A 14,200-nucleotide genomic window follows, 5' to 3' on the forward strand; every position below is an offset into this window, starting at 1 on the left:
CTCTGTCTCTGTCTCTGTCTGTCTGTCTCTCTCTCTGTCATTCTCTCTCTCTGTCTTTCTCTATTTCTCTGTCTCTGGCTGTCTTTCTCTATGTCTGTCTTTCTCTCTCTCTGTCTTTCTCTATTTCTCTGTCTCTGGCTGTCTTTCTCTTCTCTCTCTCTCTCTCTCTCTCTCTCTCTCTCTCTCTCTCTCTCTCTCTCTCTCTCTCTCTCTCTCTCTCTCTCTCTCTCTCTCTCTCTCTCTCTCTCTCTCTCTCTCTCTCTCTCTCTCTCTCTCTCTCTCTCTCTCTCTCTCTCTCTCTCTCTCTCTCTCTCTCTCTCTCTCTCTCTCTCTCTCTCTCTCTCTCTCTCTCTCTCTCTCTCTCTCTCTCTCTCTCTCTCTCTCCCCCCTCCCGCCTTCTCTTATTAGCCGTGCGCATCAGCGTGGTGGCTACACGCACACATATCGTCACACACAGCCAGACACACTTTACAAGAGCAAGTCCTCGGCGCGGTCTCAGTCAGTCAGTCAGTCAGGCACACCTGCTCAACGTGCACTGCACGTTGCCGGGCCCGGCAATGTCCACTGACTCCCCTCTACGCTTTGGAAGACTTTTAAGAGCACCTCTCGTTTGTCGTCACCCCTTTCTTCTTCTTTTACCGCGCTGAGTGGAGTATTGCGGCGTCGCGGAGAGCCTCCGCCACTGCCCCAAAACGCCTGCTCGTCTTCCCACACCTTCAACCGACCGGCTCTCGTGCGCGCAGTACCACCCATGGAAGTCTAACTATGGATTATCGCTTGATAGCGTTGCTGTCGGTCGCGTTGCAGTTCACCTTCCACCCAGGTAAGATTTACACGCCGTTGCCATGACGAGAGTTTATGAACTTGTTGCTGGAATTGCGTTTGGCTCGCGGTGTGCGTAAATACGCACGTTGTTTATTTGTTGTTTATTTTTTTTTCTTTCAATGTGGGTATGGGAAGTTTTATTTTATTATTTTTTTGGTCGCAGTGTTAACTTGACACGGGAGGCAAATGGACACCCACCCCGGATACCGAACGTGAATTATTTAAACGAGGCCAGCAAGGGCACCGTGAAGGACAACAAAAAACAGAAAACAAAACAAAATAGGGCTAAAGTCACACGCAAGCGCACAAAAAAAGAAACGAAAGTGTCCTTTTTTGATTTCATGCAAACGGGCAGCTGCGGGGCCATTCATATTTTTTATTAAATTTTCAAGTTAATCTTTTCAGCAACGCAAAGTATTGTAAAAATCGTAAACGATTTCGCTACGATTTCTTTAGACGCTTTATTTCCATCAATTTTGTAACGTTTATTCACGCCAAGTTACTTACTATTAAGTGGGCAGACGGAGCTGAAACGTAATTGGCACACGTTTCAATCGGCATACAAACGAATACGGAATCAATATGGAATCAATTCATATCTGGAACGATTTACATTGTTACACTGACAAAACCAAAACTTGTATTTTGATGGAGTAAAACTGCCATTAACTTATTCACTGCCAGACGATGTGCAAAAATGTGTCCACTGTAGTGCCAGGGTTTTTGTCATTGTCACTTGAATTCCAGGACCTACGTGCGCTAGAAACCTTAGACTGTCTTAAGTAATTAAAAAAAAGTTAATTCCTAAATTATATGGGTCTGGAGTTATATGAGCTTCAAATGGGGGCGGCTATCCAAAATACAATGCAATACATACATATTGGTTTATATTGCACTTTAACAACAGCTGAAGCGGGAACAAGGTGCTAAGAGGGCTACATAAACATTCAATGTAGCTGAAGAAATCTTGGACTCTCTTCTTCCATCAGAAAAAAAGAGTTAATTCCTAAATTGTATATGTCTGGGGTTATCTGAGCTTGAAATGGGGGCAGCTGTCCAAAATACAATGTAATATTGGTTTATATAGCGCTTTAACAACAGCTGAAGCTGGAACAAAGTGCTAACACGGAAAAAAGGGAAATGCTTCCCCCTTGTGGGAGGGAATAATACATTGCCAAAAGGTCTGGCCAGTGCTTTATCGGCACCCAAGCAAAAACAAAACAACACAGGAATGGTGTGAATAAATACGTGAATGCCAGTAAATGAGTTAAATTGACTTGGAACACCTTGAAACTCACAAATCATCAACATTGATAGCAATGTTAGCTTAACAAAGCTATCATTTTTTTACTTTGTTACTTTTTACTTTCACATCTTGACGTTGGAAGCGGATTTCTGGCATTGAGAAATGTGCTGGGGCGAAGAATAACTACTAGCTGATTTGAATGCTTAGGCTTACCTGTCATGTGACACAACAGGGTAAGTTTGCCTTAAGCCAGTCTCCGCACGCAGGGTTGCACACGTGTGTAACACCAAAACGAGGCTTCATTCGATATGAGTAAGTCACAAATATTTGCATATGGCTTAAATTAGCCTGCGGGGGTTTTTTTATGCGTGTCGCCATTTTTTTTTTTGCCACAAAAAGTTGCATTTTTGCCACCTCAGGGTAAATATCTAGACGGGCAAGGAACAGGCACCTGCCATGTTTTGCCCCTGTGATTATGGAGAACATGCCGAGAGGCTTGAGAATGAATTGCAACTTTTTAGGGATGTGGAAAGGTTCTGCTTTTTTTTTTTTTTTTTCTCCAACTCGTGACAGTTTTACTGCTTGGGAAATGTGCTTTGTTTGCTTATCAGGTGTGGTAAAAGACAAGTGATTTGGACTGTGAGTGGAGATATGAAGATGAAACGGTGTGAAAATGTCCATCAAAACAAATTGCATGCATTTGTTTACATTACCATATTTTCTGCACTATAAGGTGCACCGAAAAGAATTTTTTTTTTTTCAAAAGCTGACTGCAAAATTAAAAAAATATATACACCTTATGTATGGAAAATGTTTTAAAATATGTCATTCATTGAAGGTGCCCCTTATAATGCGGTGCACCTTATGTATGAAAAATGTTTTAAAATGTCATTCATTGAAGGTGCTCCTTATAATGCGGTGCACCTTATGCATGAAAAATGTTTTAAAATATGTCATTCATTGAAGGTGCCCCTTATAATGCGGTGCACCTTATGTATGAAAAACTTAAAAAAATATGTCATTCATTGAAGGTGCCACTCATAATGCGGTGCACCTTATGGATGAAAAATGTTTTAAAATATGTCATTCATTGAAGGTGCCACTCATAATGCGGTGCACCTTATGTATGAAAAATGTTTTAAAATATGTCATTCATTGAAGGTGGCCCTTATAATGTGGTGCACCTTATGTATGAAAAATGTTTTAAAATATGTCATTCATTGAAGGTGCTCCTTATAATGCGGTGCACCTTATGTATGAAAAATGTTTTAAAATATGTCATTCATTGAAGGTGCCACTCATAATGCGGTGCACCTTATGTATGAAAAATGTTTTAAAATATGTCCTTCATTGAAGGTGCCCCTTATAATGCGGTGCACCTTATGTATGAAAAATGTTTTAAAATATGTCATTCATTGAAGGTGGCCCTTATAATGTGGTGCGCCTTATGTCTGGAAAAGATTTTTAAATATGTCATTTATTGAAGGTGGCCCTTATAATATGGTGCACCTCATGTATGGAAAACGTTTGAAAATATGTCATTCATTGAAGGTGCCACTTATAATGCGGTGCACCTTATGCATGGAAAATGTTTTAAAATACAGTGAGACCTCAACTTACGAACTTAATTGGTTCCCAGACAGAGTGTGTAAGGCGAAAAGTGTGTATCGCCCAAGATCACGCCGCCAGCCGTGGTGGGTGTGTATTATAAAAATAGTGCTTATTATAAGGTTTAATTTTCATAAATTTGACGTTTGTAAGACAAAAAGTTTGTAAGTTGAGGTGTTTGTAAGTTGAGGTCTCACTGTATATCATTCATTGAAGGTGCTCCTTATAATGCGGTGCACCTTATGCATTTAAAACATTTTTAAATGTCATTCGTTGAAGGTGCCCCTTATAATGCGGTGCACCTTATGCATGGAAAATATTTTTATTTATAGTAAAAAAAGTAGTTATTTTTTTTCTGAAACTGGCATGGCCGCTGACCTATGAAAAAAAACGCATTTTAAGCCATTGACGTAAAAAAGCATTTTAAGCAATTGACTGGTGAGCACGATACAAGGTTTGATTCCGGTTTCGGTCTTCCTGTGTGTCGTTCTAAACGGATTAGAAAAGGTAACGATGTACGTTTTTGGTGGTTAAAAATAGACAAAATGAGTTATTTTATTGGTGTTTTCGTGTTTATTATGTTTGTTAAAGTCATTATAAGTGCCGTGCACGCTGGGTCCGAGAGGACGGTAATTTAATCTGTGCTGTCTGTCATGCATATTAGCATATTTAACAATAAAACTGACTTTGACTTTATTGCACTAAATATTAGTTTCTAATTCCCGAAAAAATATAATTTTATTATTATTATTTTATTATTATTATTTTTTAGTGTGCTTCAAATGCCTTTTTAAAGGGATGAGATAATATGTCTATTATACATGTAGTTAAAAACGGATTTTAAAAAGTAGCATTTTATTCTCCGTACATCTAGTTTGGAAGTGCTTTGTGCCTGAATTGGTTGCAATGTAACTCAATGGTACATATTGACAAATTCACAACGTACATTTTGAAGTGAGCGGGATTACAAAAAATAAAAATAAAAATAAAAATAAAAATAAAAATAAAAATAAAAATAAAAATAAAAATAAAAATAAAACGATAAATAAAATAAAAATAAAAATAAAAATAAAAATAAAAATTAATAATATAAATAAAATAAATAAAAATAAATAAATAAATAAAAAATAAAAAATAAAAAATAAATAAATAAAAATAAAATAAAATAAAAAAAAATATAAAAAATAAATAAAATAAATAAAATAAAAATAAAAAAAAAAAAAATAAAATAAAAATAAAAATAAAAATAAAAATAAAAATAAAAATAAAAATAAAGATAAAAATAAAAATAAAAATAAAAATAAAAATAAAAAAATAAAATTAAAAAAATAAAATACAAATACAAATGAAATAAAAATAAAAAAATATATAATAATAATAATAATAATAATAATAATAATAATAATAATAATAATAATAATACACACTGTGGTTAGCCACAGTCATTTGTTCAAATAGTGAATGCTCTGTTGGTAAAAGCAGTTTTTCAGTCTTGTTTCTCTCTGGATGTCATGCTCGTGTTACGCTTTAAAAGTGGATGTGGTGGATCCTCTCTGTCTCTGATAATGTTCTGTTGCCTGTGTGTGGTTGTCCTTTAAGTCACGCTATGGCGTTAGATAATAACAAACACACCAGGACATTCTGGAGCTTTATGTCAACTCGTTTCAATAGCGTAACAAATAGACAAAAGACACAAATGAAAAATGTAATTGTGTGGGCCCGGTTGACATGAAAACATTGCGTGAAGTCAACATTGAGGGCTTGGTTATATCCCGGGTGGTTTTAATCTGTTTGGAAAAAAAATCATCGGCGTGGCGGTGTTGCGTCCACATAGCATAGCGCGTGTTATCGGCTTTGATGCGGGTAAAATGTTTTATTTTGCTTTCATGATTGTATCTTTGGGATTGCGTCATGCGTGGGGATAAGGTTGAGCAATGGCGGAAAGTGAATAAGAGCTAAAGTCATCAAATTACTCATCTAACTTTTCATCTGTATTTTACGCTAGCATATTTTTTTTCTCACACTTGTTAAAATCTTTTGTTACTGTTTAGAAAAAAGATCTATACGCTCAACTGCTTTTGTCAAAATTGGCGAGTTCATCTTTCATGATTAAAAAAGACAGAGCGGTAAAGTCTGTCTTGATGGATTGCGGCCTTGGGGAATTTTAATGCGGTAAAAGCAGCGACATGCAAGCAAATCAAAGAAGCTGAATCACCCACGTCGTCATTTAATGGAACTTATTGTGTCTCGCTCGCCTCAAAAATGATCCGTTTGAGAAAAAAAAATACTACATTGGGTACATGAAAGGTGTGGTTTTGTTACGTTTTTTTTAAACATGGTTTTATTTATTTACTTATTTATTGTGTATTATTTATTTATTTATTAGCTTATGATTTGTTTCTTTATTGTGATTTATTATTTATGTATTTATTATTTGTGTTTTACTATTTATTTAATATTTGTGTTTTATTATTTATCATGTATTTATTTATTGTATATTATTTGTTTCTGTACTTATTTGTGCTTTATTATTTATTATTTGTGGTTTTTTATTTATTTATTTATTTATTTATGTGTTTATCATTTATTTCTTGTGTATTATTTGTTTATTTATTTATCTGCGTATGATTTGTTTATTTATTTGTTATTTATTATGTACGTTTTTATTTGTGTTTTGTTATTTAGTTATTTTTTGTGTTTTATTATGTATTTATTATTTGTGTTTTATTATTTATTTATTCATCATTTATCTGTGTATTATTTATTTATTTATTTATTCTTTATTTATAATTATTTTCTTCCTTTATTTGTGTATTATTTTTTAATTTATGTATTTATTTGCTTATTATTTGTTTATTGATTTATTTGTGTATTATTTATTTGTGTACTATTTATTTATTAATTATTTGTGCATTATTTATTAATTATGTATTTATTATTTATTATTTGTGTATTATTATTTTATTTGTGTATTATCTTTTTATATATTATGTTTTATTTCAGTTTTTTAGAATGTATTTATTGATGTGTTTCTTGTGTATTATTTATTTATTTGCTTTTTATTTGTTTCTTTATTTATCTGTTTATTATTTATTCTTTCAATTATTTATTTATGTATTTATGTGTTTATGCGTTTATGTATTTATGTATTTATGTATATAGGTATTTATTTATGTATTATGTAGGCTTTTTTTGTCATCTTTAGTTATTTCACCATTTTTTTTTTGTTAGCCAGATGAGAGCAAAGCTACGCAATCGCATTTAAATTTGAGCCCGTGCAAGCTAGCTGTTAAACCACATATGACATTATGTTAAAATGAAAAACTATTGTGTATACTTTTTCTTTATTTCCCGCGGGGTTGACTGAAATGAAAGAGTTGAGTTTGTTTTACCTTTCTCACTCTAATTTTACACATGTTTCGACAAAACCAGCGCTACTACATTCACCAAGTGAGCCAAAATAATACGGCATGACTGTGCGAGTCAAACAGGTGTGTTCATGATGCAATCATTATTTGAATCCATCGTGGTAAGGGCTCCTTGGTATCAGAGGAGTATGCCGTACGCAATTTAGCATAGATCTTGGATTTTACCGGATTCCCAAATCGTCCCCAGATAAAACGACACACAGTGAGTGCTCATAAATCATACACATTTCAAATTGCCACCATTTGCCATTTCACAGTATACAAGCAAGTCCAAAAATCGGCTAGCGTGCTGTCTGTATGCGCTAATTGAAACGTTAGCCGTGATTACAAGCAAGTCATTTCCGTTTCTGATGTTTTTCATTTTTAGCTAGTAGACTTGGATGAAATGATTTAAATCCGGTGAATATTTTTATTTTCTACGTGGCAATTTGACGTGCGTTATATTTGAATGACAAGTAAAACGCTCGATGAACCTGTTCTACTTTATTAGCATGAGCCGCTAATGCCGTGCGAACGTCAATGATGCTAAGTCACGCGCCCATTAACATTGCGGGTATCATAAACATTTTCACTTTGGCTTCTCCGTGTTAGCATTCCCATATTTTTTTTAGTAAGGCATGTAAATAACGGTTCTTCAATCAGGGCCAAACTTTGCCTGGAGGCAATATTATGTGTTAGCCAAATGCTCAAGTTGCGTTCCTAGCTTTAAAGGACAACCGACGCTACCGGACAAGTTGTGTGTATAATTTGTAAAATTTTGTTTTTAATGGTGTTTTGCATTTGACTAAAACTTTTGACTATTTTGACTAAAACTATTGACTAAAACTACTGCGTGTTTTGGGTATTTTAGATGCTATAAAACGTTTTTCTGATGTCAGTTAGGAAACCAAAAAATGGTGTCGGTTGTCCTTTAAGCTAAATAGACACTTTAGCTAAATTTCAAGGTTGGATTTTTCGACCATTTGAAACAAAACCAACACCAACTCATCAACAAACGAACATCCTACCTATAATGAAGCAGCATCCTGGTCTGTTTTTCTTCATTTGGAAATGGGGCTCGAGTCAACTTGTCGGGTTTTATGAGCCGGTACAACCTTTGGATTTCTGTAAGAAAGAATATCAATGTCAGGAAAAGTCTACTAGAATATATGAGACTACTTTAGACATTATTTTATACATTTTTATACATTTTTAACATCTTGGGAGTAAAAAGTGGAGAAAATGGAAATTTAAAGAAATAAATTCAGTTTTGCAAGAATACAATCTGAAAATTATATAGGTAGAATGTAAAGTTGACTGTGAATATTACAAAAAATTACATGAACATGAATTATATGAAAATTAATTTCAGAATACCCTTTGCATTATAAGAAGGTAACCTAAGAAGAATTTTATGTTACCTTGATTTAATTTTAAAAGAATCGGTCAGTCTTTCAATGGTAAAATCTGAAAATTACAGTATAGGTCGAATATAAAGTCTGAATATGACAAAAATTACATAAAAAAATGTAATTTCACTCGAATAAAGTCATAATAGCCTTGGCATAGCTATTACGAAATTTAACCTAATATTTTTTACCGTTACCTTGTTTTTAATATTTCATCAAAATGAAGCCAAAATTTTGATGATATGCATTATAGTAGATGAAAAATAAGAAAAATTAAATTCAAATTTTAAAGTAAACCTTAAGTCAAAGTCAGCTTTATTGTTTAAAGGACAACCGACACAATGTTTCTGTTTTCAGAAAAACGTTTTATAGCATCTAAAATACCCAAAACACGCAGGCTGATATTTTTAGTCACATGCAAAACACCAATAAAAATGACTTCAAGTGTCCCAAAACTACTTTAAAATGACCTCAGAAAGTTTCAGTTTCAGAAGGCCCCGCCCCCTTGTTCGTGACGTCACGCCAAGACGTCTTGCCTTGCTCCAGAATCAAAACAATGCCTTCAGATTTGGAGAAGATGCTTTCTTGTTACTCATCCAGTTATGAATATGATACAAATAGTTCTGAAGAGGAAAGCATAAATATTTGCAATCGATTAAAGAAGTCCTTCCGTATCAATTCGAGCCATGAGGACTCCAATGTAGCGTCCCAGAAAATGCACAAGATGGTGCCCAAGCGCCGTTGGAAATGGGCTGATTCGTCTGCTGGGAATTTGTGTCAACTAGTATCAAATAGTAGTCTTGGTGCAACACACAACGATTCACCATTGCATTATTTATGTGTTTTCCTTCTAATTTCGCCATCAACATGGATCAACACGATGTTTTCAGACCAAACAAAGGACCCAAAATGCATTGTGTGTCGCTTTCTTGGTCAGGGGCATTCCCTCCGTGACGTCACGTACGGAAGTCATTTGAAGCCATTTTACAAATTATGGACACAACTTGTCCAGAGTTGGTTGTCCTTTAAATCTTAGGAGTATAACATCAGAGTAATATGCAAAAATAATAATTAATAAAAAATGTTTTATGATGACAAAATATTCCAAATAATTTCATAGCCATTAATTTATGAATGGAAAAGTTACTACAAATAAATTCTGTGAGAAAATATCAAATGTAAAGAAAACAAAATAAAAAAGATAAGTCTTACAAAAATGCACTGCCGGATAAACGTTAACATAATACAGTAAAGTCTCGTTATATCGATATCGGATATATCGATAGTTCTGGTTATATCGATATTTTTTCGGACTCCCTTGAATATCGATATAACGAGACTTTACTGTATGTCGTTTTTCTATCTGTCTTACAGGCGACAGCAAGCCCAGCATCACCCCCTCAGGACCCCACTTGGTGGTCCCGCTCAACGCGCCCTTTGACCTGCGCTGCCAGGGCGAAAAGGAAATGCAGTGGCAACGGGAGGAGCGGCCCAAAGTGCGGGGCGAGCGGCGCACGGAGGGCGCGTCGGCCTTGCATGTACCCCGCGCGCTGCCCGTTCACATGGGCCGCTACGTTTGCCTGGAGAGGACGAGCGGCGAGCAGGCGTCCATCTACGTCTTTGTCAACGGTAGATGCTCACTTCGAAACCGCCCCCCGATCAATAAATAAATAAATAAATAAATAAATAAATAAGACATGCAAATAAATACATTGATAAATACATAAATAAATACACATTAACACACACATGAATAATTAAATAAATAGATAAATAAAGACATAGATAAATAAACACAAATAAATACATGCATAAATAAATAACTAACCATAAATGAATACGTACATACATACACACAAATAGAAAGATAAATAAATACATCAATAAATACATATATAAAGATATAAAAATGCAAATACTTAAATTAATGAACTGAAAAATACATAAATAAATAGATAGATAAATAAACACATACATACATGCATAAATAAATATAAATGAATACATACATGTAACAAGAAAGAAAAACATGAACAAATAAATGAATTGACAAATACATAAATAAATTGATAGATAAATAAATACATAAATAAATACAGATATATAGTCAAATAAATACAAATTTGCAAATAAATGAAAAAATACATTGATAAACTGATACATAAATAAACAGAGAAATAAATACACGCATAAATAAATAAATACATATATACATCCATATTTAAATAAAAAGATACATCATACATAAAGAAATAAATAATGACATAAATAAAAGAAATAAAATTGTTAAATACATGAATGAATAAATAAACACACACAAAAAATGCAAATAAATAAATACATAGATATGGAAATAAATAAAAAGATAAATAAATAAGACATGCAAATAAATACATTGAGAAACTGATAAATACATAAATAAATAGAAAGATGAATAAACACATAAAAAATAAATAGATAAATAAAGACATAGATAAATAAACACAAATAAATACATGCATAAATAAATAACTAACCATAAATGAATACATACATACATACACAGAAATAGAATGAAAGATAAATAAATACATCAATAAATACATATATAAAGATATAAAAATGCAAATAAATACTTACATTAATAAACTGAAAAATACATACATAAATAAACACATACACACATGCCTAAATACATATAAATGAATACATACATGCAACAAGAAAGAAAAACATGAACAAATGAATTGATAAACTGATAAATACATAAATAAATAAATCGATAAATAAATAAATACATTGATAAACTGATAAATACATAAATAAACAGAGAAATAAACATGAATAAATACACGCATAAATAAATAAATAGACATCCATATTTAAATAAGATACATAGATACATAAAGAAATAAATAATGAAATACACAAATAAAATAAATAAAAATTGTTAAATGCATCAATGAATAAATACATAAATAAATAAAAACATGCAAATAAATAAATACATAGATATGCTGATAAATACACAAATAAATATCCAAATAATTAAACACACACATAAATACCTGGATAAATAAATACATACATATATATTTAAATAAAAAGATAAATATTGAAATAAATATTTTAATAAATAAATAAAATGATGAATAATCACCTGTTGACTAATGCAGCATCTTGTTTTTTTTGTGTGTGTTTTTTTAATGAAGATAATAATAATAATAATAATACATTTCATTTATAAGCACCTTTCAAAACTCTCAAGGTCACGTGACAGTCACAGGATAAGCTTTTCTGTAGGTGAGTAGTGGCAGCCACACGCGCCAGCGTTCACTCAACCCGGAAGTAACTCAAATAGATAGAAAGCTAGCTAGCTAGCTAATAGATACAGTAACAGCTTTACAGTCGCAGGATAAACTTTTTCTGTAGGTGAGTAGCGGCAGCCACACGCGCCAGCGTTCACTCAACCCGGAAGTAACTCAAATAGATGGAAAGATAGCTAGCTAGCGAATAAATACAGTAATAATAATAATAATAATACATTTCATTTATAAGCACCTTTCAAAAGTCTCAATGTCACTTTACAGTCAAAGTCGATTTGAAATGTCTCTTCATCAAAAAAAAATGTGCTCACTCAACTGCCCCCTTTTTCACCCTGCGCTTTTGTTTCCTTCCGGCAGATCCAAACAACCCTTTCAGGAAATCAATGGTATTCAACATCCTCACCCGCGTGGGCGACGCCGCATCCATCCCTTGCCTGGCAACCGATCCCGGACTATCAGATCTTCACCTGGAGACCTGCTCCGGGGTGCCACTCGCCCCCGGCTTACGTCTATCCGCCAATCTGGAGCAAGGCGTGGTGGTCCACAACGCTCAAAAGTCCTACGAGGGCTGCTACGTATGCGCCGGCACGCTACGGGAGCGGCGGGTACGCTCGCACAACTACCACCTGACCGTCAAGCCAGGTAGCCGTGCATTTGTACTTGTTTACGCATGTTTACGGTTTTTAAAACGACCTATCAATGAGCCTGTTGGGTGATTGACAGGTCATGATTCATATTTCAGAGAATAAGGAAGTAGTTTGTTTTAAATAAACATGTAAATACTTTCTATCTTTTTGAGTTATTACTGGTTGAGTGCCCACAGATAAACTTATCCTGTGACTGTAAAGTGACCTTGAGAGTTTTGAAAGGCGCCTAGAAATGAAATGTATTATTATTATTATTATTAGTAGTAGTAGTAGTAGTAGTAGTAGTAGTAGTAGTAGTAGTAGTAGTAGTATTAGTATTAAATAAATAAATAAACAAATACATAAATAAATAAATCTACACACTTAAATAAATCGCCAAATGACTAAACGTGCAAATAAAGAATGTATATTGATAAACTGATAGATACATAAATAGATCGATAAATAAACAAATAAACACACGCATTTGTAAATAAATAAACAAAAATGAATAAATACATACATACACACAAAAATTAATAAATAAAAAAACATGCAAATAAATATATTGATAAATGCATAAATAAATACATACATACATATAAAGAAATAAAGAGTCAAATAAATAAATACATGCAAATAAATACATTGATAAACTGATAAATACATAAAAAGATAAATAAACACATAAATAAATAAATAAATAAATACACGCATTTGCAAATAAATAAATAGAAATAAATAAATACATACACACACAAAAATTAATAAATAAAAAAACATGCAAATAAATACATTGATAAATGCATAAATAAATACATACATACATATACATAAAGAAATAAAGAGTCAAATAAATAAATAAATACATGTAAATAAATACATTGATAAACTGATAAATACATAAATAGATAAATAAACACATAAATAAATAAATAAATAAATACATAAATAAATACACGTATTTGTAAATAAATAAATAAATAGAAATGAATAAATACATACATACACACAAAAATTAAATAAAAAAACATGCAAATAAATACATTGATAAATGCATAAATAAATACATACATACACATACATAAAGAAATAAAGAGTCAAATAAATAAATAAATACATGCAAATAAATACATTGATAAACTGATAAATACATAAATAGATACATAAACACATAAATACATGCATAAATAAATAAATAAACACACACGCATTTGTAAATATATAAATAAAAATGAATACATACATACACACAAAAATTAATAAATAAAAAAACATGCAAATAAATACATTGATAAATGCATAAATAAATACATACATACATATACATAAAGAAATAAAGAGTCAAATAAATAAATAAATACATGTAAATAAATACATTGATAAACTGATAAATACATAAATAGATAAATAAACACATAAATAAATAAATAAATACATAAATAAATACACGTATTTGTAAATAAATAAATAAATAGAAATGAATAAATACATACATACACACAAAAATTAAATAAAAAAACATGCAAATAAATACATTGATAAATGCATAAATAAATACATACATACACATACATAAAGAAATAAAGAGTCAAATAAATAAATAAATACATGCAAATAAATACATTGATAAACTGATAAATACATAAATAGATACATAAACACATAAATACATGCATAAATAAATAAATAAACACACGCATTTGTAAATAAATAAATAAAAATGAATAAATACATACACACAAAAATTAATAAATAAAAAAACATGCAAATA

General features: G+C 31.8%; 1 protein-coding gene across 6 annotated transcripts in view; it reads left to right on the forward strand.

Moving 5' to 3' along the window:
• The first annotated feature begins 452 nt into the window (after positions 1–452).
• kita (KIT proto-oncogene, receptor tyrosine kinase a) overlaps positions 453–14,200 on the forward strand; it is a 43,201-nt gene continuing 29,453 nt past the window's right edge. For all 6 annotated transcript variants that reach the window (XM_089001150.1, XM_089001152.1, XM_089001151.1 and 3 more), the window contains exons 1-3: positions 453–823; positions 9,870–10,124; positions 12,158–12,442. In XM_089001150.1, the coding sequence (XP_088857276.1) occupies positions 766–823; positions 9,870–10,124; positions 12,158–12,442 (598 nt within the window). In that variant the 5' untranslated portion in view covers positions 453–765. The remainder of the gene's footprint in view (positions 824–9,869; positions 10,125–12,157; positions 12,443–14,200) is intronic.

Source organism: Hippocampus bargibanti, linkage group LG07, assembly GCF_051943395.1.
Source record: "Hippocampus bargibanti isolate YZ-2025 linkage group LG07, ASM5194339v1, whole genome shotgun sequence".
Classification (NCBI taxonomy): domain Eukaryota; kingdom Metazoa; phylum Chordata; class Actinopteri; order Syngnathiformes; family Syngnathidae; genus Hippocampus; species Hippocampus bargibanti.